At 40.1% G+C, this 26,118-nt stretch overlaps 1 protein-coding gene and 1 pseudogene across 6 annotated transcripts in view; one reads left to right on the top strand and one right to left on the bottom strand.

Moving 5' to 3' along the window:
• SMYD3 (SET and MYND domain containing 3) overlaps window positions 1-26,118 on the bottom strand; it is a 1,085,127-nt gene that overhangs the window by 225,476 nt on the left and 833,533 nt on the right. For 5 of the 6 annotated variants that reach the window (XM_069069136.1, XM_069069140.1, XM_069069141.1 and 2 more), the window contains one exon: window positions 17,843-17,953. The exons of the other annotated variant lie outside the window; for it this stretch is intronic. In XM_069069136.1, the coding sequence (XP_068925237.1) occupies window positions 17,843-17,953 (111 nt within the window). The remainder of the gene's footprint in view (window positions 1-17,842; window positions 17,954-26,118) is intronic. 6 annotated transcript variants of the gene reach the window in all.
• Window positions 10,104-10,551, top strand: LOC138147006 (protein S100-A4 pseudogene; annotated as a pseudogene).

Genomic DNA, 26,118 nt, shown 5'->3' with positions numbered 1-26,118 from the left:
TGTTTATCCTATCATTGAGTGAGTTAGCTATCCCTTCCCATTTTCTGTCCATTGCAAATTTGATGAGCATGCCATACATGCTTTTATCTAAATCACTGATAAAAATATAAAAGCACAAACTTAGGGTGGCTAGGTGGCACAGTGAATAGAGCACCGACCCTAGAATCAGGAGGACCTGAGTTCAAATATAGCCTCAGACACTTAACAGTTACTAGCTGTGTGACCTTGGGCAAGTCACTTAACCCCAATTGTCCTACCTTCCCCCTCCAAAAAGCAAAAAAAAAAAAAAAAGCACAAACACCTTGGGTTACTCCATTGGTGACCTCCTACCATACTGACATCAAACCATTAATAATTAACCATTCTTCCCACCTGTCCCTAGACCCCTTTGGAGGCCTCAGGCTGGATTTGAACTCAGTTCTTCAAGACTCCAGGGTTGTTTGCTCTATCCACTGTACCACCTGGCTTCCCCTTTAACTAACCACTCTTTGAGTCCCAGTTTTTAATCCATTTAATTGTATTATCTTCTGGTCTACATCTTTCCATCTTCTCTCCAAGAATATCTTTTCAAAATAGGCAAACTAGGATCCCCCTTATCTACTAACTTAGTAAGCCTTTCAAAGGGAAATAAGATTAGTCTGGCATGAACTGGTCTTGATGAAGCCATGCTGGCTCTTTGTAATTGCTTCTTCCTTTTCTAAATATTCACCATTTCTTCAATAATTTTTTCTAAAATTTTTCCAGGAATCAAAATCAAGCTCATTGGTCTATAATCTGTAGACTCTATTTTCTTTCCCTATTCGGAAATTGGGACATGATCTTCTTCAGTCTTGGGGAAGATGTATTTTTATGATCCTTCAGATACCACTGACAGTGGCTTAAAAATGTTCTTTCAGTTCTTCAGAATCAGGGGACTTGAATTCATCAATAATTTTAAATAGGTTTCTTTACTATCTCCTTCTTGGTTCAAATGTTACTTTTTAGGGCCTCAGTTTCTTCAGCTGAAAAATGGGGATCATAACAACTATACGACTTGCCTCACAGGGCTGGTGCAAAAAACAAGTGAGATAATGCACATAAGACACATAAAGCTTAAAAGCTCCATTTAATGTCAGCTGCTATTATTATTCTACAACCTATGGATACTCCTTCCTTAAAAGATTTTAAAGTTATAAAGGATATTGGAATGGCATAGTCGCATTCCAATTAGCACTGCCGTACACAATTTACTTGTGTGTAAATTTACTTAGGTAGAGCTAACACATTATTAGGAGGAGATAGAAGAGGATTTGATCAATTATTGCCCAAGAAGTGCTTCAGGAAGATATTAGAGGAATTGGTGGAAGATAATTATTCAGGATAGCACCTAGTTCAAAAATGAAATCATTAAAGAATACAAAACACTTTAATACTAAGCTATAGCTTACTGTAGAGGATGTTTTCCTACACACAACAAACAGCTTAGGTCATTTTTTACCTAGATGGGCTAGTGATAGGAGGGATTTAAACCCCTTTTCATTGTCCTATAAAGGTCCTAAGAGTCTCTTTTCCCTATATGTGTGAATAGCTCCTAATAATCTAGAAAGACCCAAGAGATAGGGTCAGACCCAATTGGCTTAGTGATTCTAATGGATTTAAAAAAAGAAGCCTAGTAAAATTCCAAACACATCCCTTTATCTGGTATATTGGTTTCCCCCACCCTCCCAAAGCCCCCAGAGAGCCATTTGCCCAATTGTTTACTGAATGGGGGAACTTTCAAAATGAAATGACTTGGCCTTCATTCCTCTGAGAGCTTTGTGACTGAGGAAGATAAACATCTCCTCCCTGTTCCATCTAAAACCTGGCAGTGGGAACATGGTATTAGAAGCCTTCAAGAAAATCAGATCACTATTTTCCCCACGATTTGTCCTGAGCTTCAAGGACTAGATTTCTAAACCCATGAATATTTTTATTTATACAAAAAATTAAATAGCAATTGTTTCTTTTTTGTGATGGAGCATTTCTAAGCATGATAGTAGTAGTAGCAGCAATAATGATACTAACTAGCATTTAAATGAAATTTTAAGGTTTGCCAAGTGCTTTATACATATTACCTTATTTGGTTCTCACAACAGTACTATGGTTCAGCTGTTTTTCAGTCATATTTGACTGTGACCCCATTTGGGGTTTTCTTGGCAAAGATACTGGAAGGGTTTGCCATTCCCTTTCTAGATCATTTTACATATGAGAAAACTGAAGCAAGCCGGGTTAAGTGACTTGCTCAGGGTCACACAGCTAGTAAGTGTCTGAAGTCAGATTTCTTTCTGATTTCAGGTCTGGCATTTATCTACTGCACAACCCATTTGCCTCCAAACAACCCAATGGAGTACATGCTATCATGATCCCCATTTTATAAATGAAGAAACGGAGGCTCAAGAGAGGTTAAGTGATTCTTCCAGTGTCACACAACTAGTAAATGCATGAAACAAGACTGAAACTGAGGTCTTCTTGACTCTGATATTCCTTTGCATCACCTTGATACCCACCAAGAACTGGAGGTGGGAGAGAGGGAGCTGGTGTTGCTTGCTCTAGACTAGACCATGGTTTCTTCATCATTTTTAGTGTCATAGATCCCCTTTGGCCATCTGGTAAAGTCTACAGACCCCTCAGAATAATATTTTTAAATGCATAAAAACAGGATTATGAAGGAAATCAAAGGTTAGTTTTGTTTTTGTTTTTTAGCAATCAGGGTTAAGTAACTTGCTCAAGGTTACACGGTCAGTTATTTCTGGGTGTGGTGCTGAGTGTCTGAGCCCGGGATTCGATCTCCAGGTCGTCCCAACACTGGAGCCGGTGCTCTTACTTGCTGAGCCACCTGGCCGCCCCTAAGCAATTGGGGTTAAGTAACTTGCTCAAGGTTACACGGCCAGGTGTTTCTGGGTGGGTGCTAAGTGTCTGAGCCCGGAATTCGATCTCCAGGTCGTTCTGACACTGGAGCCGGTACTCTTACTCGCTGTGCTTCCTGGCCGCCCCCAAAGGTTAGTTTTTTTAATTTTTTGTTTTGTTTTGTTTTTTTGGAGGGGGAAGGCAGAGCAATTGGGGTTAAGTGACTTGTCCAAGGCCAAGTCTGTGTCTGAGGCTGAATTTGAACTCAGGTCCTCCTGATTCCAGGGCTAGTGCTCTATTCACTGTGCCACCTAGTTGCCCCAGGTTAGTTTTGTTTTTTTTTTAAGTTATAATGTTTTTGGCCATTCAAGTTCACAGACCTCCATCCAATCTATCATAAATCCCCACAAACCCTACACTAACAACCCCTGCCCTAGAGGAGTGGGCCAATATGATTTCCAGAGGTGGTAGACTGTATCAGATTTTTATGCCTATCCAATCTACCCAGGCTCTTAATTCCAGCCACACTCTCAGGAGCCTGACCTGTGATGATGTCTTGGCTATGTCTATGGGTTCACTTTCCTTGTTTCTGCAGGACTAATACCTCAATATTTGACCTCCAAAGGCATTAAGTCTTAGTGTGGCAGCCTCACTATAGAAACCCAATTGGTTGGACCTTCATATTCACCCAAACCATGCTTCCACCCCCCCACCATGATCCCTAGAACCCAAGAACTGTATCATCAAAAAATGAGAGGAAACCTGCCATAGGAAGCAGCATGATAGGTTTTATACTGTGCACAGTCATAGAAAATGCTGACCGAGGTAAGAGGAAGGGAAGGGATACATAGGAATAGAAGAAACAACTCTTCATAAGAGCAAAGAGAAGGGATGGGAGCTGTAACTTCAGAGGCAGCCAAGAGGGTAAAGGGTGAGAAATCAGCACATCAAAGATAGCCTGTTTATCCCACAAAATATAATGAAAAAAATTCTGTCCCCTCACATAGGTCAGCCAGTCTCTCCCCACTCTATTTGTAGCTGACAATTCTCTTCTCATAATTCTCCTAACACTGGACATCAAGGTGCATCTTTCTACCACTTACTGTCCCTAGAGAGGGCAGACACGACATGATACTGGCAAACATTACCACTGGCCTTCTCCTTCTCAGGTTTGACTACCAACAGACTGAAATGTAGTCCATGTAGTCCAATACCCTTATTTTACAGATGAGGAAACTGAGGCTAGAAAGGATGTGACTTATCCAAGGTCACAAGAGTAGAAGATAGTATAGTTAAAATTCAAATTCAGGTTCTCTGACTCCAAATCTCACTTTCTTTTTATTGCAGAGGGGCATCAAGGGAGTCCCAGGATTATTAGAGACCATCTAGTCTAGGGATTACTCTTTGGTGCACAGATGGAATCTGTGGATTGATTTCAGGGATTTTGCAAACTTAAAAACAAGAGGGAAGGGAAATTACATTTTTATTTCTACTAACTTCTACAGAAATTTAGCATTTCCTTCAATTATTAAAAAAACAAACAAACATTAGGGGTCAATAGGCTTTTCCAGATCACCAAAGGGATCCATTATATGAAAAAGGTTGAGAGACCCTGCTCTAAATTCCACCCTCTCATCCTTCATATAAAGCAGCTAAAGATGAGAGGTGAAATCACTTGTTCACAGTCACATAACTTTTCCCTATGTTACCAGAGAGGGGTGGGGAGTATGGAAAGAAAAGCAAGAAAGACAGGTCAATAGCAAGGTAGACTGAGTTGAGATTTATGTTGTAAATGAGCTGAAGTTAGAGAAGGATCAGAGACAAAGAGGACCACATCAAAAAAAAAAAAAAAAGCACATTAGAGTAAGGCAGACACCAAGCAAGAGTTGAGGCAGAATTAAGGGGTCAGCAAACAAGGCAGACACTAAGCAAGAATTGAGGCAGAATTAAGGGGTCAGCAAACCTGGATTCTGTGCAGGAAACATGCTAGGAAAAGTCCGAGTTCTAGCGTACTCTCCAAGTTCTTCAATCTCAGGGAGTAGAGCATACCTGTGGCCATATGGGCCTTGGACTATAGCACTGGGCTCTTCTCTCTCATATATCCAATGAGCCATAGCTTTGGAGCCCTCCTGAGTGTGAGGCGGCAGCCAGGGGATTTGAACTCCAGGTTGTAAAGTTTACCCCTTATCATGTAGCAAGGGCATCATCAAAAATGTCGGAGCAGAGAAGAAACAACCAAAAAAGTATTTGTGGAAAATTCATCTGGCGGTGATACACAGGATGGCTTTGCGGAGGGCTGCTCCTATTGTCCAGGAGCCCAATTACAAATCAATTGCAATAATGAAGTGAAGTGATGAGACCCCAAAATGAGGTTTGTGGGAGTGGGAATAACAAGGGAGGGGAGAATTCAAAGGCATTATGAAGAAAAAAAAATGATGCAAAAGGGATGTACAGACCCCTGTTTCAAAACCTGCATACAATGAAGTAAACAAAATATAGGTTTCCTAGAATTTATGGAATTTTTCATCCATAATGAACCCACATCATATCTGCTAATCTGAACCACACAGCCTCCCCAGCTAATAAGAATCTAACCACAGCACGCAGGTTGTCCCAACAAATTCCCTCCAAAGCCCTCTTTCTTTTGGGCTGTGGAGAAAAACCTGCCTTTACTTATTAATATCAACTCCACACATGCACAAACAGCTAATGATCACACCTCAGAACCCAGGTCCTTGAATCCTAAAAATGTACACCAGGTGCAAACACTGCTTCCAGCAGATGGGGACACATAATAAATATTCCTTGTTGATGAAACCTAGGAAATGGATTTTTCAGGTTCCAAGAAGTTTCAGACACAGAGACCTAAAGAAAATGTCATTCACTAGGACTTTACTCAATGGAAGAAGTATTGCTTGATTTAAAGTTAGAGGACTTGACTACTTGTGTGAGCTCCCTGAAAGCTACTTAATCTTTATGGGCCTCAGTTTCCCCAAAATCATGGGAAGGGGGTTGGACTAGATGATTTAGATGGTCTCCTTTGGCTCACGATCCTATAAATTTATGCTAATTTTGGTAGAGGCTGAGTTGATTTTTACATTTTCATTATCCACCTGCCTGCCCAAAAAAATTGCTAAGAAAACTAATAGACTAAAAAAATAATAAAATTCTCAAAAAAAAATGGGGCCCAGAGATGAAAAATCACATTTTCCCCACTTCATCCCATAGGTGAGGGAGCATGTTTACTGATTCTGTAAAGGGAGAACCCTGAAATTTAGCTGACCATGAGAAAACTGAACTGATCCTGTACCATTTACTGATCCTATTTACAATGAATGATTTTGTGCTGTAACTGCTTAAATCACAGTTCTCTGTCTCTGAACTTTGTTTGGAATTCAGTTGGTATGTAAAGGGTTAAGTTTAAAACTCCATATCTCTGGCTAATCATTGATCAATTCTTGCCTCAAGGAATTAACTGCCCTTGGGGATGTATGTGAACACAACAGAGTCTCCTCTAGTATCTTTACACCACCAAGCTACCTTCAAGGATGTCTGGTTTGCTGTCCAGAAAATCTGGGCCACCATATTGAGGTGGACTCAAACAATGAACACTTCTTAGTCTCAGTAGGGAAGAAGGGGGTCACTGCTGGTCCCTTATTACCAAACTTCCAACCAATCCTTTTGTTCCCTGTGCTCTGTAACCAATCATGTTGCCTTCAACTCTATGATATCACCTGCCTTGTTCTGTTCTTTGGTCTGTACTTGCCAAAACCTATAAAAGGGGAGCTGTCCCTTAGTTCAGGGTCTTCAGCATAAAGAGAGGCAATCCATTTACCCATTTATTAACAGTTTATACACATCACTGTTAATAAATGTTACCTTGCTTGGAGAAATGTGCCTTGGTTTACCTTTTTGTTAAATTTCAATCTTGACAACTATAAAATCCCAGTCATAGTTTTAGAGCTTAAGATACTTTAAAGGCTATCTAATCTAACCCTGCTCATTTTACAGATGAGGAAACTGAAGCCCAGAGAATTTAAATGATTTGCTCAAGGAAGCAACAGAGGCAGGACTCAGATCATCTAATGCTAAAGTAAGGGTTCTCTTCAATTTACCATATTATCATTAATGTGCTGGCTACATTTGCAGTACTGTTTTTTTGGGGGGTGTCTCTTTTTTCCTATTCTTTGTTAGAAGAGATAATATGCTTTTTAAGGGAAAAGAGAGAGAATATAGTAGACAGCTGACTTTGAAGCCAGAAGATGTGAATTCAAGCTCCACCCTCAAATTAGGAGTGAATACACCCAGCATTGGCAGGGAGTATGGGCACACATGGAGGTCACAAGTAGAGAAGGACCCATCTAGTGAACACAAGTGGTCAGGTATAGTGCAGGAGAGACAACACTCCAGGACTGGAAGGCAAAAGAGCTAGTGATGTCCTTGTAGACTCCACCAGACACTGGTGACTGCTGGGCAGGCCTTAATTGCAGGTTCGCTGCCTCTGATTTCTGGCTCAGCTGAGATTCTTGATGAGATTTGCACTCCCACACTAAGCACAGTGAACAGAAACCACGGGTGCCTCCAGACTGGATGCCACCTAACACTGCTCTGATGGGTGCCACTTTACAGTCTGGCTATTGTTTCTCTAGCCCCTAGCTTTAGGTTTGACTGAAATCCTGGCCTAGGAAACTGCTATTCACTTTAGGAATGTACTATAAGCCATAACCGTTGGACCTAGTAGGACACAGCTCTTAGACCTGCAGTCACCTTAACAGGATCTCACTTCCAGATACCTGACTCCTTTCACTGCCTCAACTCAATTTTGCAGCTGGAGTCTGCTCCACTGAATTGTGCCAGGAGCCTCTGGCAATGAGGGGAAAGGAAGAGGTACCCACTCTCATCCCCAACCCACCATGCTGTACTCTCCAAGGGAGTCCTCAAGATTGGGGCTTTTCCTCCCTCTCAACTGATTGTGAAACTAGCTTCTCAAATTTAAAACTTTCATTTTCTCCTGCTGCCCCACATCAGTGGGAAAAGGAAAGGGATAGGCCTTTCTTTCCCAGAATTCACATGCCTTTCCTGATGCTTTCATATGCAAAAAGGTTTCTCAAAGTCTGAAAGGCTCACACTCACATATCTCTATTTAAATTGCCTCCTATAATTTCATCAACTGGACAAGGAGGAACCAATTGATCAGGGATTTCCTGATTAATCCCTCAATACTTATATAAATGCTTGAAAATAGGGTTCAGGATAAAGAAATGGAAAAGGTCAATAGAAACCTCAGAAGGACACACCATACATACTTTATCCAAGAGAGTTGGAAGGCCCTGGGATTAGGGGCACCGCAAACAACATTATAAGAAATTGAATGAACTTTACCTCAGGAGCAAAGGGGGAAAAGGCTACAGGCACAGCTGTTTATGAAGAATCAGCTGTGTCTGGGGAGTCAGATCACTAACGAGTTGGGGCAAAGGTCAAAATCAAAACCAAATTAGACAAAAGGATAAAAATGAGAAGGCACTGCATGTGATTACAGAGCCATCAATGCCAACTTTGGGAACAAGCTGTCACCTCCAAAGACTGGTAAACAGATGACAGTAAATACATTGACCTAATTGCCCTTTCTTTATGAAATCACAGAACAGTTCATGTCTTCCAACCCTTTTCTGAAATAGGAATCCCCCCACACTACATCTTTGACAAATGGTTCCCCTGCTTCTGCTGGAAGGACACTAAAAAAGAACAACCCCAGAAGACCTGAGGTCCATTCCACTTCTGTACAGCATTAATCATTGTGAAAATTTTCATTCTATTAAGCCTAAATCTCTTCAATTTCCACCCACTGCTTTTAGCACAGCCCTCTATGCCACTAAATAGGACAAATCAAACCTCCCTTTTCCAATTAAAACTATTTGAAGAAAGCTATCATGTTTCCCCTATCTAAGAGTATGATGTTAAATGTTTAATAACTAGCTCACCACAAAAAATACACACAGGACATACTTTCAAATTTGATCTACATTATTAAAATTTTCTTTTCCATTTTTTTTACAGTCTAGAATATAAAAAAAATAGTATTTTAAGCCCTGATGTGTAGTTTGCCTGTTTCTGAAGTATAAATGCTCTCACCAAAAATTTAACAAGCAGCTGGAGAGCTGGGTGGAGTGGCACAGCCCTGCCCGGCACATCTTCTCAAGATGAAACATCCCTGGATCCTTTAACTAATCTTTTAGAAGCACAATGTCCATGCAAAGAAGCAATATAGCAAAAAAAAAAAAATGTGGAATTTAGAGGGAGAGGGCCTCAGTTCCAATTCAGATACTGTTATTAACTATAGATTGGGAAAGGCATTTAACTTCTGAATTTCCTCATCTATAAATTGGGGACTTCCACCTTCCACCTCCAAATCCATAATCCCATGATCCTGCATACTCTCCTCTGCATATGATAATAGATAATAGAGGTATCAGACCCGTGATCTATAGGCCCTGTGGGGCCCACAACACTCTTGAGTGGTTTCCATCTGACTTTAATGTGTTGATGTATTAATTAAAAAAGAAAGCTGTAAGCAGGTGTGGTTTTCTAATATGCAGCCTACAGGGATCCTTATGTATGGCTTAGGGGCCCTTGTTTCTATCTGAGTCTGACATCACTTTAAGGTTAGCAAAGGGTTTTTTATATATAATCTCATTTGATCATCCTCATGACCCTGTGAGGTAGGTGTTATTATTATACTCTCCATTTCACAGATGAGCAAACTGAGATCTGAAGTGATGAAATGAATTGTCCAGGGTCACACAGCTAATAAGGTTATGAGGCAATTTTAGGACTTAGGTCTTCATGATTCCAAGTCCATGCTTTAAACATTACAACACCTAGATGCCTCTGGTCACCTGGATTATCTCCAGTTTGCCACTTAAGAAAGTTGTTCCCAGAACAAGATAATCCTGTAGACAGATGTGGTTGGACCAGAGCAGAATAAAAGAGGGATTATCACTTCCCTCCTACTATATATGTCAAATCAACAGAGTGTAAAGAATACTGATCGTGGAGTCAGAAGATCCCAGTTAAAATCTGTCCTCAGATGCTTATGAACTATATGACCCTGGGCAAGTCATTTAACCTCTGCCTCAGTTTCCGCAACTGTAAAATGGGATTAATAATAGCACCTACTTCCCAGAAAAGATCAAATAAGACTCTGTGTGTGTGTGTGTGTGTGTGTGTGTGTGTGTGTCTCTCTCTCTCTCTCTCTCCCCTCTCTGTATTTCCTCTCTGGTTGGTTTGGCGCCCCTTTGGACAGCATCATGACAAGTCCTCAGGAAAAGGCTCTGGATATGATGGTGTCCACTTTCCACAAGAACTCTGGGAAGGAGGGAGACAAGTTCAAACTTAACAAAAACAGAGCTGAAGGAGCTGGTGACAAGGGAGCTCCCCAGCTTCTTGGGGAAAAAGACAGACGAGGCTGCCTTTCAGAAGCTCATGAGCAGCCCAGAGAACAAGAGGGATAAAGAAGTCAACTTCCAGGAGTACTCAGTCTTCTTGTCCTGCAAGATGTGCAGTGAATTCTGTGAGGGCTGTGCTGACAAGCTTCCCGGGAAGAAACAAAGGGGAGCATTGGTGATGCGGGGGAATGGGAGAGGGAAAAGAGGGAAGCTCCTGTGGGAGCAGGAAGGGGGAATCTAGGGAGGAGCTACAGGGTCATGGTATCCCTATGGAGCCTGAGGTGGGCACATTACTATCTTGGGTGACACTGGAGCACACCCAGGTCTTTGAGCAGAGCCAATAAAGGTGTATTGCAAGAAGAAAAAAAAAAGAAAAGATCAAATAAGACAATATCTATATAAAGTACGTAACACAGTGTACTCCATAACAGGTACTTAATAAATGTGACATTTCCTACCCCCTTCTCCTCCTTCTTCATCAGACTAAGCCATGTCACATGGTTGCTCATACTGACCTTGTGTTCCACTAAAACCCCCAGATCTTTTTCATAAGAAATACTTTCTAGCTACATTTTTTCTACCTTTCACAATCAACCAAATATATGTACATATATTTATATAGCATGTGCTACTATGTTCCAGGTATTGTGTTAAATACTCAGTATACAAAAAAAGGCAAAAGATAGCTCCTGTCCTCAGGGAGCTCACAGTCTAATGGATTTCAAGGATAAACAACAATTCCATAAATTCAAGTAGAAGAAAAAGATTTTAAATTGATCCCTTATTAAGTTTTACCCTCATTTGAGTTAGCCTGTCATTCTAGCCTTTTGTGCTATTGGGGATACCTGTATCTGTCACCCATCCCATTACCTATCCCCAGTGGTATGCTGGAGTTGACTTGTACCAACTCTTGAGAGCTGGTTGTTAAATTTTCACTGTGAGCATTTACACCTCAGAAATCAGCAAATGCTACAAATCAGGGCTTGATGTATTGTTTTATTGATGGTCTAGACTTAAAAAGATCCAGGGAAAGACAGGTGGCACAGAGGACAGAGTGCTAGATCCAGAGTCAGGAAGAGCTAAGGTCTCAGACACTACCTTTTTAACACTGGGCAAGTCACTTTCCCACTCTGCCTCAGTTTCCTCATCTGTAAAATGGAGATAATGGCACCTGCCTCCCACGGTAATTGTAAGGATCAAATGAGATAAATTTTTTATGAAGTACTTAGCACAGGGAGTGGTACACAGGCACTAAATAAATTTTGCATATAAATTATTTAAACTATATAAATGTTATGCAAAAGTGGAATGGGCCTCAGGTCTTCTGGGATTGTTCTTTTTTAGTGTCTTTCCAATAGAAGCAGGGGAAGCATGAGTCAAAGATGTAGTGTAGGGGAATCCCTATTTCAAGAAAATGATGAAAAATGTCAATGAAGATTAAATTTCATTAATAATGAAATGTTAAAGTTTAAAATGTTAATGAAAATATCAATAATGAAGATTAAAAAGTGTGATGGGAGTACATCTCCGTTTCTTTCTCCACCCCCTCCTAGAGCTGGTGGTTTAACATTTACCAGCACATCCCTGTCTATCCCTCTCAGCTCCATGTCACCTGCAAATCTGATAATCAAGTTATACATTCTTTCATCCAAGTTAACTGAAAATCCCACTTAGCAGCACAAAGCCAGAGACATTTCTGTGGATCATTCTCATAGAAACTACCTTCTACAAAGTGAGAAAATAGCCACATGGGCCATTTGTTGCTATGATCTTCTTAGTTATCTTTACCAGTGATTGCTTTTCCACTTAAAAAAAAATCTTCCTCTTTTTGAGATATCTTGAAAAACATTCTTGCTTTTAAAGTGGTATTGACTCTGGTACAAATTACTTCTGTATGTTTTATGCCAGTCCTTTGGCCCAAATTAGCTACATGAATTTGGGCAAGTCAATCTCCCTGACTTTCAAGTTCCTCGTGTACAAAGGGGAAATGATAATAGCTGAACTACTCATATCACAGGATTGTTGCAAGAGAAGCCATCTTCTTTAAGAGTAATAACAGCTGTCATCAATGTCTACTGTGACCTTTGTGCCCTATCTCAAGGCCTCACCTTTGTACCACAGTAACCCAACTTTTAGTTCAAGAAAATAAACAATTTCATACTCCACCATACCTCACACTCCTGATTAAAGGTGAAAAAAAAAGCCCAGCCCTGCAAACACCATAATCCCAACCATTCATTCCTTCATTCAAGAACCTGTTGAGTATTTTCTGCATCTGCAGCCCCCCGATAGGTGATAAATCTGTGAGGGTCCCATGTGCTGAGTTCCATAAAACTGCCAAGAGCTATTTGCTAGCATGGAACTGCACAGGAATCCCCAGAGAAGTTCAACAATTTCTGGCACATATGCTAATATTCAAAAGCCAGCATTGGAGAGGGAAAAATGCTGTTATGAGAATCTCATTGGGAGGTTCAGCTTCTTCCTTTGTCTTTTATACATTCAACTCACCTTTTGGGAATATACTCTGGACAGACTCTCACCTTCAATGACCTGACAAGAATGTCACTTGGAATAAGGTCAGATTCCTGGGTCAGGACAACATTCGTTAGTCCGTGCAGTGGAGCAAACACTCATCTCTCTCCTTGTTGGCATCGGAAATGATGATGGACTTTGATTCCAGCCACAATGGCCTGTTTGCTCTTCTTCCTACATGACCTTCCATTTATCGTCTCTAAGCTTTTATACAGATTATCCCCTCCGTGTCTGGAATGCCCTCCCTCCTCAACTCAGCCTCAAAAAATTCCTAGCTTCTTACAAGGTTTTCAAGTCTACCTCTTACACAAGGACCATTTTTCATTCTTACCATTTTTAGACCCTTCCCTCACCTCTGAAATTACTATGTATTTCATAGGATCAATAGATGGAGAGCTGGAAGGAATCTTAGCTATAGAACAACCAGTCCTAGGATCACTGGATCATATATTTGAAGCCAGAAGGAATCTTAGAGGTGGTTGATTCCAACCCTTTCACTTTAAAAATGGGGAAACTGAGGCACATAGAGATTAAGTAATATGCCTTAGGTCACAAAGGTAGTAATAGAGTCAAGATTTGAATCTAGATTCTCTGACTCCAAAGCCAGGGCCCTTTCTACCATGTGACATTTTATATTTATTTATTCACGTATAACTATTTTTTCTATCATCATCAGCACTTCACATATGCTATCTCATTGGAATCTCACAGCAATCTATGAGGTAGGTGTAACTATAATCCCTATTTTACCAAGAATCTTTCCTAAAACTGGAAAGATTAAGGGATTTACCAAGGGTCACACAGAAGCTGAGGCTGGATTTGAACACAGGTCTTCTTGACTCCAAGACCCACACTCTGCAACACCTAGCTGTCTAACAGAATGTAAGCTCTTTGAGGGTTGACTCTTCTTTTTGACTTTCTATTCCTAACATAGTACCTTGAACCCCAGTGTAAATAAATGTTTGTCGAACGAATAAATATATCATCTATTTGCCTATCCAGGACAAGTCACTTGGAACCTGAGGGCTTTGCAACTTCTTCTTTTACTTTCAGAATGAGAAAAGAAACTAGGTATTCGCTGATAAGCCAAGTAAAGTATTACACTAAGATCAAATTTCTGAGCATGCTGGATTTTATTTTAAGAAAGAGACAAATGAAAGGTATAGCATAAAATCCTGCAAAATGAACAGCTCTGCTCACCAGTTTCCTGTCATTAATAGAGACCAATTTGGGGACTAATTAGGAGCTAGATGAGGTGGGTAGGGAAGGAGAACACTTAGAACATGTCCCAAGAATTAATGCTGAACAGTCATCCTCAGAATTTGCAATCTGACAAACAAAAACAAATGAAAAATTTCAAAGTAGACCTCGAGGACCACAGTGTCTTTGTATTAATAAAGAAATCTGTATGATATATTGGAAATAGCACCGGGATTGGCAACAGAAGAGCTGATTTTCAATCCTGGCCCTACTACTTATTTCCTGTATACTGTATTTAATCCTTATGAGCCTCGGTTTCCTTATCTATAAAATGAGGATAAACTAGATAATCTCTAAGGTTCTTTACACTTCTAAATCCTATGAGTCCTACCACAAGCAAGAAAATTTATTTCTGCCAACAATCCTAAAACCATTATCTAATTATTATTATTGTGCTTACTACTACTACTAATAGTATTTTGACATCTTGAATTTTATTTAGCCATTTATATTTCCCTAAATACTTTCATATCTATAAACTTATTTGATCCTCACAAAAGCAGTGACATGGGGACGGCACATATTTTTATCTCTATTTTATGGATAAGGGGGAAAAACCCACTAAAAGTTTATATAATTTGCCCACGGCACTAGTGAGCAGAGTTCAGAATTAGTACTATAATCCAGATCTCCTGATCATTAGTCCAGTGGTCTTTTTCAAAAAGGATCACTTCAAATCATGTAAGAAAAATGGCTAATTGTTCACAGCCTTTGACTCTCATATCCCACTACTGGACATACACCCCACCAAGGATGTCAAAGGCAGAAAGGTCCTATTCACACCACAATATTTGTAGTTGTACTTATCATGATCACAAAACATTAGAGCTGAAGTGGCTGACTGTCAACTGAGGAACAGCCGAATAAACTGTGGTACAGGAATGTCATGGAATAACCTTGTGCCATATGCAATAACAAGAGTGTGGAATTCAAAGAAACTTTAGATGATTTATATGAGCTGATGCAGAGTGAAATAAGCAGATGGGAAAAGAATATGCACACTGATAATAGTAATGTAGATTAAAAGAATTTCAAAATGAAGCTGAATGGTGAACCATTCCAGGGCCCATAAGAGAGATAAGGCCTTCCTTCTTCTGAAAGAGAGGGTGAGGTGGTGGGGCAGGGTCATTGGATAACAGAATACTATTGGCATATGGTAAGGCTTAATAAATGCTAATTGATATCAGATGCAGACACTGTGTTTGTTGGTTTTGCTTAACCTTTTGTTTATTTATTGGTACAAGGGAGGGTTCATGGAGAAGTGGAAGAGGTAAAGTTTATCCAGAAATGAAACTTAAATAAACATAAAAGAGAAAAAAAAATGAAAGGTCAAGGTAAAACTCAATCCTTAAAATGATCATTTCAATCCCACAAACCACCTGATTATCAGTTTATAAAGAATAATAAACATGGTTGTTGTTGGGTTGGTTCAGTCATGTCCGACTTTCTGTGATCCCATTTGGGATTTTCTTGGCAAAGATACTGAAGTGGTTTGCCATTTCCTTCCCCAGCTCATTTTACAGATGACACAACTGAGGCAAACAGGGTTAAGTGACTTGCCCAGGGTCACACTGCCTAAGGCCAGATTTGAACTCAAGTTGTCCTGACTCTAAGGGTGGTAGTTTATCCATTACACCACATAGCTGCCCAGTAGACACAGACCTGGAAGGAATCACAGATCAATCAACCCCTCATTTGACAGGTAAAAAGTTGAGACCCAGAAAATGTAATGGCCACACGGAGAGAACAGTAACAGGGCTAGCATTCAAATGAGAGATCTCCAACTCCAAACTTGGGGTTTTCTTCTACGGTCTCAAAACAGAACATGGTCCTTCTCTGATAAGAGATCCAGACCCAGAAGAACACTCAGTACAAATATACATCCCATCCACCCACTGAGCTCCTCAGATGAGATGAATACACCTTGGAAGTTAAAAGCATTCCCATATGTAAAGTAGTATCTTTAATAAAAGCCCTGCCAAATGTCCCTGCCTATATTACTCTCCCCAGGAGCAAAGGGAGTGAAATGGAAAGGGGACGATAAACAGAATGGACAAGACAGCTGCTGACCATAACTGACCCCACGGCATGAAGCCACTGAGAAGGAAAGCTGGCTCCACTGTTTTAAGAATATTTTCCTTTCAATTTCATTTCAATGCAAGGCAGACAGTCGCTCCAATAATCCACATAATGTAATGTCCCCTGAATTGCTCTCAATGCATTCAAACTAGGCTCCTGTTAGTGAGGCCTAAACAGATTCTCTTCTTCATGACCAAGGCAGAATGCACAGAGGCCAAAAAGGAATAATGAGGTGGTGACACTTTCTGTGACTCTCTATGGTTAGGTCTGCAGACTGAGCAATGCTATTGCTATTTCCTTAGCCACAGGCATGGCCTACAGTACTCTGCTTCCAGTAGGCCTGGTTTGTCTGGAAATGAAACCGAGATAAACATGAAGAGAGAATTGGATAGAGAGGGGAGGGAGAAAGAAGGAGAGAAGAGAGACAGATTGAGGAGAGACAAAAGGGAGAAAGGGGAGGGAGAGAGAGACAGAGAGAGAGAGAGAGAGACAGAGAGACAGAGACAGAGACAGAGAGAAAGAGAGAGAGAGAGACAGAGAGACAGAGACAGAGAGAAGAGAGAGAGAGAAAGAGAGAGAGAGAGAGAGAGAGAGAGAGAGAGAGAGAGAGAGAGAGAGAGAGAGAGAGAGGAGAAGGAGGAAGAGGAGGAGGAGAAGAGAGATAGGAGGAAGATGAAGGGAGAAGAGGAGAGAAAGAGACATTTCCTTTTCTCAAACTCTTCCTGACAACCAGCAACTTTCACAACTGATGTCTCAAAGGTTTGGAATCTCTTCCAGAAGAAAACATTTTAAAGAAGAAATCAGACAAGGTTTTGGAACATAAACTAGTTACATCATTAGGAGAAAACCATTAAAGCCATACTTGAAATCTACTGACCAAACAACTAACAAATATTTACTGAGCATGAATTCAGCATCCTAAGGAACAACAAAAGGGAGACATTTGCTCCTTTTCAAAATAACATCATTGTCTGGGGTCGACACATATTGTTAATGACTGCCATTTAAACCCGAACATATAATGAGGACCTGTCCTGTGTAGTATCCCTGGACTTCGAACCCTGGCTCTGACACTTAAAAAAAAATCACAATGTCTCTGAGCCTCAGTTTCCTCCTCCTTAAAATGAGGACAATACTATCTTCCTGGCATTTTTCAAAGAAATCACTTTTTCAAGTTTAAAGTATTATGTCATTGCAGCTTATTCTAATTAGTATGCATGAGACACCATGCTAGGTAGAAAACATGGCACAGCTCTTTCCTGTTGGGTGGGTGATGCAAATTTAAGAAAAAGGATGTATACAAGGAAGCAGACCACTTTCCTTTATTCACATATGGCTTATTCATCAGGAGTCATTTGTTTCTAGACTTTTATAGGACAAAGCTCTTACCCATTAACAGAACTGACATCTATATGGTGCTTTAAAATTGTTAAGCATTTTGCATACATGATGTCATTTAAACCTCACAATAAACCCATAGGGTATTATCATCACCCCCATTTTATAGATGAGGAAACTAAAGTTCTACAAGGTTGTGTCTCACCCATGGTCACATAGCAATCATCAGAGAAAGGCTGAATTTGAACTCAGAGCTTCCAGACTCCAAGCCTTGAACTCTGTCTCACCTGGGAAGTGTTCCATTACTGCCTCACACAACATACCTTGGACTGGGTTCTGCATAGTGGACAGTCGCAATCAAAGCAGTACTGTTCTTTCAGCTGCTTCTGTCTCTCTGCACTGGGCATCAGCACATCAAGATAGCAGATGGTAAGCTTCATGGAAGGAAAAGGGGAAAAGGAAAAGACATGATAAGCCTGGATTCTATACCAGACTTGCTAAGTAACCTGTTCCATGGGACACATGGAATCCAAAGTTGGGGCATCCATGAAAAAGAGGCTGAGTGGAAAGGGGTTTTCTGATGATCTTTGAAGAGACCGGGTTTTGGTGGGGGCAGGGAGGAGTGTGGATAGGAAAATGGTTCACTTAGTTTTTTCTGGACATTTATCTTCCTAATGAGGCTCCTGGCTTTGAGGCTCTCCCCTCTACAGACCATCCTCCACACAGCTGCCCAAATTATCTTCCTAAAGTGAAAGCCTGACCATTTGACTCTCTGGCCCAAGAAATTTCAGGAGTGCTTTGTTGCCTCTAGGAGAAAATAAAAATTCTCTAACCTGGCACTTAAAAAGCCTTTCACAGTCTGGCTCCAGCTTACTTTTCCAAGTTTTTTTCATATTAATCCCCTTCATGCACTCTATACTCTAGCCAAATTAGCTTATTTGCTATTCCTAGAACTTTGCACTGGGTGTATGTGTATTTCTATGCATGCTTGTATATGGACAGGTACACACATGTGTATATGTACATTACATGACATGATGCATATGTCTATATATACTTGCATATGTGTATCTACTTGCATATTTCATACTTGTACAAATGTGTATGTACATGTATGTGTGTGAAAATGTGCACATATGGGTGTGTGTGCAAATGTACTTATGTGTATATAACACATGCAGAAGTGTTATTGTTATTATTATTATTTTGGAAGTCTTATTGGGTGGTGTTTTTTAAATCCATATCCACTTGTTTTTAGGCTTAAAATCATAAGGTCACAAATTTAGACCCAGAAGAAACTTCAGGGGCTATCTCATATAGAGGTATCAAAACTGATATAGACACACACACACATGCCCTGCACATATTCCTGTTCTTGGAGTATATCTGGTTCCCAGCATTTTCTCTGGCTATTCCTTATACCTGGAACTCTCTCCTTCTTCCACTCACATTGACATTCCTGGCTCCCTTTATGGCCCAACTAGAATTCTACCTTTTATAGGAAGTCTTCTCTACTCCCTCTTAATTTCAGTGCCTTCCCTCTGTTTTTTTTAATCTGCTATTTATCTTATATATACCTTATTTTGTAAGCTCCTTGAGGGCAGCAACCATCTTTTTCCTCTTTTTGTATCCCCAGCACTTAGCACAGTGTCTGACACATAGTAGGTGCTTAATAAATACTTACTGATTAAATGATTCTCACATCTATCTATTAAAATCATTGGCTTCCTTCAAGGCTTAGTTCATGTGCTACCTCCTGTCACAGGGATTCTTAATCTGGCATCCATTGAGCTTCAACAGGTCTGTTGATAAATTTCAGGGGGCATGTGAATTTGGATGGGAAATTATATATATATATATATATATGCTAATTTGTATCTGAAATTAAACATTTTCTTCAATGATCAAAAAGCATTATTGTGAAAAAGGATCCATCAATTTTACCAGATTGCTAAATGGGTCCAACACACACACACAAAAACAATTCTTGCCCTCTGGGAAGCCTGACCTCAGGCCCCTGTTTGTTTGTTTTTTTTTATCAAATGCTTTTTAACTTTTAGTTTATATTATTCATTTCCCCAAGATTTTGAGTTACAAATTTTCTCCCCGTTTTTCCCCTACCCACTGCCCCAAAATAGCAGTTCCACAGGATTCTTCCAATCTGCTCTCTCCCATATCTTCTCCCATACCATCTCCAGCTTTCCAGTAGGGCACGGTGGATCTCTATGCCCCAGTGCTTGTATATCTTATTTCCCATTTACATGTAAAATAATATTGATAATAGTATATATATATATATATATATATATGTATGTATATACATATATATTTTTTTAAACATTTGATTTTAAAACTTTGAATTCCAGATTCATTCCCTTCCTCCCTTGTCACCCACCCTTACTGGGAAGATAAGCAATGCAATATAGGTTATATATGTGTAGCTTTGCAAAACATTTCCATAGTAAATATATTGTAAAATACTGACTATATTTCCTTCCCTCCTATCCTACCTCCCACTTGTTCTATTCTCTACTTTGATCCTGTCCTTTTCCAAAGTGGGTTCTTCCAACTTCCCTTCCCACCAGCCTGTCTCTCTTCCATCATCCCCCCTCTCATCCCCTTCCCCCCTACTCTCCTGTAGGGTGAGATACCATATTTAGTGTGTATGTCATTCCTTCTCTAAGCCAAATTCAATGAGAATAAGGTTGACCCATTCCCTTTTGCCTTCCTGTTCTTCCCCTCCATTGTAACCATTTTCCCTTGCTTCTTCTATATGAAATAGTTTACCCCAATCTGTCTCTCCCTATCTCCTCTCATTATATTCCTCTCTCACCTCTTAGTTTTAGCTTTTAAGTATCATCCCTTCCCATTAAACTGGTCCTGTGCCCTCTATCTATGTATACCTCTACACATATATACATACATTCACATATGTATTCATATGCCCATATATGCTCCTATAGTGGGAGATTAGCTTGTGAGTTCTGTAGCTCCAAAGTTTGTTCAGAGTCACCTTTTACATGAATTGGAGGTGGTGAGAGCTGGAGCCCCAAGGAAGTCCTGTTTCTACTCCACCATCTTGACTCCACCCCCCCCCCCCCCCCCAGGCCCCTGGTTCTTAATGCTCTCTCCCAAGGTTAGTGTTGCTTATTGCTTTGTCTTTGTATTCCTAAGACTTAGCATGATGCCTTGCACATAGCTAATGCTCAAATAAATACTTGTAGGACGGAAATCAGCAATTGAAATGAAGTGGGGTTGACTGTGGTGGGAAGAAGCATTTATATACATATATAAGGCAGATATTGTACTAAGCACTTTTACCAGTATTATCTCATTCACTCCTCACAGCAATCCTGTAATTATCCCAACTTTACAGCTGGGGAAACTGAGAAAAAGTATTAGGTCACTTGCCCAAGGTCACACAGCTAGTAAATGTCTGAGCCTGGTTTTGAGCTCAGGTCTCTCTGACTCCAGGTCTAGCACTCTATACACTGAATCATCAGCTCCCTGAATGAAGGAAGGCATAGGAAGCAAGATGGTTTGTGGGTCATCTTAGGACTCTTCTTAATTTCTGTCATTGTGTCCCACACTACCTTTCATGCAAGTAGGTGCATAATAAATTCTGGTTGAATTCAACTGCATTTTAATTAGAAAGATAAAGTGGGATGACTTATCCATTGACACAGTCCTCTTGCAAGCCCATAAAGAAATGGTTCCATACCTTACTAAAATGGAACCCTGCTTCACTTCACTCCATCTTAAGCCCTAAGTAAAAATTATAGCTCTAGGTAACATGGAAGGAATAATTTCCTAACAAAGACAGTCAAACATGGGAAAGTTGCCTTTTTTTCCTCTGAGCTCTTTAAAATCCAATGGATACCCACCCTGCCTAAAATGGTATACTGATGTGAGGCATCTACCATGCACTGGTCAGTGGGGCTCTGACCTTTACGCATATTTCCCAGCTACCAATCCAATTCTACTGTAATAGAGAATCAGTCAAGACAACAGTACCTATGAGGCAAGTGGAGTTAATCCACCAAAGCCATCTTTGCTCATGCTGGTAAAACAACTCATAAGTAAATTCTATCTTGATAACAAAAACAAAAAATCCATCAGTGCTCTTACAAAGAAGTCAGCTGGTATAGCAAGAGATGAAGTTTTTTTTCCTTTCAGTCATAGAACATTAAGTGAATTGGGAAAGGTCTTGGAGGGTTTCTCCATAAATATCTATAGCTGCCAATCAATGTGTCCCCATTTTGAAAAATGTGCTTATTCTCTGTGGAATCTCATCAGCGACAACATTAAAGTCCAAATGCAAAGATTTTCCCATTTAAAGCTAGGATGGTATTTGAGTCATTGAGGGACTAATGAATAGGTAGTTACAATGGGAAGGAGCCTAGTTGAACTGGTTCCCAAAACTGCCCGGACAGACTGGGCCACTTCTCAATCACTCAGGACTGTGACTTCTCTCTGGCAACTAAAAGGAAATACCCAGCATTTGGCTCTTTGGCTGAATGCTATAAAGTCATATTTAATTTTAATGCTGAAAAACACAACCAAGTTTATGTTAATCATTTAATCAGCAACACATAAAAACCTTTATTAAAGACTCATTCGCCTGCTGATTTAATTCGGAATCTGTTCATTGAGTGCAAGGCTCATTTAGTTGGTACATATTCATGGAGCACAGCCATCGATCAGCTGTGGCTTTAATAGCATAAAATAAAATAAAATATTATTAACACGTGAATGCAGCTGACCACTTTGTCAATTTACTACAGCTCCTATGGAGAATGGAGTAAATAATTTCAGCAGAAGAGTACTATTACTATTTTGGAAATCTTAATGAGTGTATAAGGGAGCTAGATTTTTTTTTTATCTGTATTTGCTTGTTTCTAAGGCTGAAAAAAATGGGGCAGCTAGGTAGCAGGAGGCAGTTGGGTGGCACAATGGATAGTGTGCCAGGCCTAAAGCCAGGATGACTCATCTTCCTAAGTTCAAGTTTGACCTCAAACACTAGCTGTTTGACCAGCCATTTGCCTCAGTTTTCTCATCTGTAAAATGAGCCGGAGAAGGAAATGGCCAACTACTCCACTATCTTTGCCAAGAAAACCCCAAATGAAGTTTGAGAGAGTCAGACAAGCCTGATATGACTTAACAACAATAAAAAGGCTCAAAATCATAGACTTACAGATTTAGAGCTAGAAGAAGCCTCAGAAACCATCTAGTCCAGTGGTGTAAGAATTGAGGCCCCTAGCAAGCAAAATTCCAGTGTGGACAGAATCAGATTAAAATGTTGTTGGGAAACATTTAACAAAATCAAATTTAAAAGTACAATATACCACAGACAATATTAATTTGTGGTTTTCTAACCCAGCTGACAGAGATAATTTCTATTTGAGTTTAATATTGCTGATCTAGTCCAAACCAATCATTTTACAGATAAGAAAACTGAGGACCAGAGAGATGAAGTCCTTTGTCCAAAGTCAGGTAGTTAAATGACAGAACCATAACGTGAACCCAAAGTTTCTGATTTCAAATTTAGCATTCCTTATTCAGTAGCACACTGCTAAATCTTGATTATAGAAGTTGCTTGGAAATGTTGAGATTTTGTTTCACATAAAACCAGTTTTCCATGAGCTGTAACAGGATAGGTGGTGAGATGCACCTAACATAAAATCTAGTCTGCATCTCTTGAACTGAGCTAACAAAATATCCCATTGAGCGATAGTAGGAATATTTTTCTTAAGACCATAGGTGTGGAGAAGGAAGGAACCTCAGAGGTCCCTAGTCTACACCCCTCATTTTAAACATTAGGAAACTGAGGTCCGGGAAGGCTCAGGATTATGCTCAAGGTGACACAGCCATCAAAGGTGGGACTTGAACCCAGGTTGTTTGACTCCCAAACCACTCTATACTACCTCCCTGTTTTTGACTTTTTTACATCTGATCACTTTTGAAGGAGTCTGGACAAACTCCGATGAGTAGAAAGGCTCTGCTCATTAAAAAGAAAAACAACAACCAAACCCCCCAAACCAAGGACTTTCATTTTAAAACTTGTATTTGAGAAATCACTTTGTTGAGTGTTTGCATGTAGGGCTCACATTTCCACTGTGATTCAGGCCTATAGACTCCTGGTCAATAGTATTATTTATAACAGCAAGAGCCTTTGCTAGGCATGAATTCCTATGAGTACAGTTTGGATTGACCAGACTTCTCTAGTTCACATTTCATAAGACTTCCTGATCATAAAACATATTTCACTGCTGAACACAGCCCTAGAGGTAGCAACTATTATCTTCCCACTAAGTATGCTATGATTTTTAACCGTTAAAAATTTAAAAAGGCACCTTCTTCTCTGTAGGGACCCAGGTAGAAGCGAAAGAGAAATGTCAAAGCTGAAACAACAAAACCTAGGGAATTCATTACTGAAGATGAAAACCCTCAATAAGGAGAGGTGAGTGTTATAACTGGAAATATTTGGAAGAGAAATATATTTCTGGAGCCCAGTATGAAAGATGGCCTTAGAAAGGGAGTCACAAAGGCTATGGAACTTCCATAGCTCACCCCATTACTATTTCTTTCTTCCTGTTATTAGATGTAATTATGCTTTCCAATCTGGGACATATTAGGAGTTCTGTTCCATTCCCTGCTGAAGCTCTCCATTTCTACCTTCAAAATGATCTGGCTTCCTCTGTGAACCTTTTCCATGATCTTATTACCCATAGGTGAGGGTGTCTGGTTGTGGTTGCCTGAAAAACTTCTGGTTTGAAACTACTACCTCCTCACCCCTTACCCTACCCCCTTCCCTGAACCCCTACCTCAACCCCTCCAATATCTAGACTCTTCTTTGCTAGAAATTTCCATCCCCATGCAACCTTACTAATTAGTATCTTCTTCCCTCCTATTAGAGGTAGGAAAACCAATCAGATAGAGAAGAGTAAGACTGCAGTCTTCCCCCCCAAAACACTGAGGCCTCTTTCTGCATTATTGTACCACCCTTTGTGTGCTGTGTAAAACAACCTAGGTATCTCACACTGAAGAACGGAAGGAGAGGTATAACTTGAGTACCAAGGCAGGTGAGTACCTCTCACCTGGACCTGTGTATTCAAGCCCCTAACAGTTGTCTGATTCTACCCCTATCTTCTGCTCATTGGTTCATAGATTTAGAGCTAGCAGAAATTGTAGGGGACATCTAATCCAATGCCCTCATTTTAGAGAAGAGGGAACAGAAACCTTGAGAGAATAAGTGATTTGCCCAAGGTCACATGGCTAAGTGTCAGAAGTGAGATCTGAAGCCTGCTTTTTCCCCAATATTAAGACCGGAATCCAACTGCACAACTGCAGCCTCTTCCTCTTTTTGCTCAACAATGTACCTATAATAAAAAGTCCCTTTTTTAAAACCTTTTGCTTCTTTTGTGGAAATCTCCAAGTCTCAAAAGAGTATCTGAAATGAACTGGGGCAGTCATGATCCTGTAAGTATTCTGAGATCCCACATTGTGCCCCCTTTGTCCTTAGCAAGCTACATCCAAGCTAGAGAATCTGAGGAGCTGGAAAAGAATTTAAGAGCTGGAAGAAACTGCCATGGCTCTTTCAGCCTCTGATGAAAGCAGGGATATTAATATGCCTCTGCTTGGATACTTCCAATGAATAACTCATTATCTGAGCCAATATTAAGTGTTCTTCCGCCCTCTGGGGGTGCTGGTAAGGAGCGAAGGGGCCAATACAGAGGTTAATATCAGGGTGGAAAGCAGAATTCTCAGTGATAATCTACAAAACGTAGAGAAATTAGTAATTATTTTTGAATTTTTTTTTTTTTGTGCAAAGAGGCAGCAGGCATATATTGAGCACAAAAGGGCCAATCTCTCTTAATTCCAGGGCTTCCCCTCTGTTAATTATTTTCTATTTGTCATGTATATTGCTTGCCTTGTATTTTTTTTTTTTTTTATATTATCCCCCATTAGACTGTAAGCTCCTTGAAGGTAGGGACTTTCTTTTACCTCCTTTTGTATCCAAAGAGCTTAGCCCAGTGCCTGGCACATAGTAAGTAATTAATAAATGCTTAATGACTGACTAACCTCAGAGACCATCTTTTCCAATTCCCTTATTTTGCAGATAAGGAAAATCAAGGTCACATGGGTAGTAATTAACAGAAGTGGGCTTGGAACCTAGGAGCTCTAAATCAAATGATTCATATGAAGAGGACCTAGATTAAGATCCACCTCTTACAGAGACAGGACTGAGGCCTCCCTGGGTGAGTGATTTTAAGATCTCTCTTCCCATGACCGCTCACTAAGTTTCCAAGCTGCATAACAGTTTCAGGTGGGAGGAATTTCTTCCCCCAGAGTTCATTGCACTAATGAAATCCCTTCCTTAAACCCTCCAAATTTAAATCAACATTGGAGCAATAAAAGAAAAAATCAGGCCCTTCCCCCAGTGCTTAACAGCGTATTTCTGTAGGTTTTCATCATATTTTTAAATTCAGGGACACTTTTTTTTTTTTTTTGTGGGGAACTCTGTCTGGAAAATGTCCCACAAGGATATAATAAGTTCTTTTAAGATGAATGAAAAGCAAATGGGAAGAGGAATCCAGGA

Source organism: Petaurus breviceps, unplaced genomic scaffold, assembly GCF_028583685.1.
Source record: "Petaurus breviceps papuanus isolate PSGF00001 unplaced genomic scaffold, PetGlider_PUasm1.0 90778, whole genome shotgun sequence".
In the NCBI taxonomy this organism is placed as follows: Eukaryota; Metazoa; Chordata; class Mammalia; order Diprotodontia; family Petauridae; genus Petaurus; species Petaurus breviceps.
The sequence above is the reverse complement of the archived record's forward strand: the minus strand, read 5'-3'. Positions and strand labels throughout refer to the sequence as shown.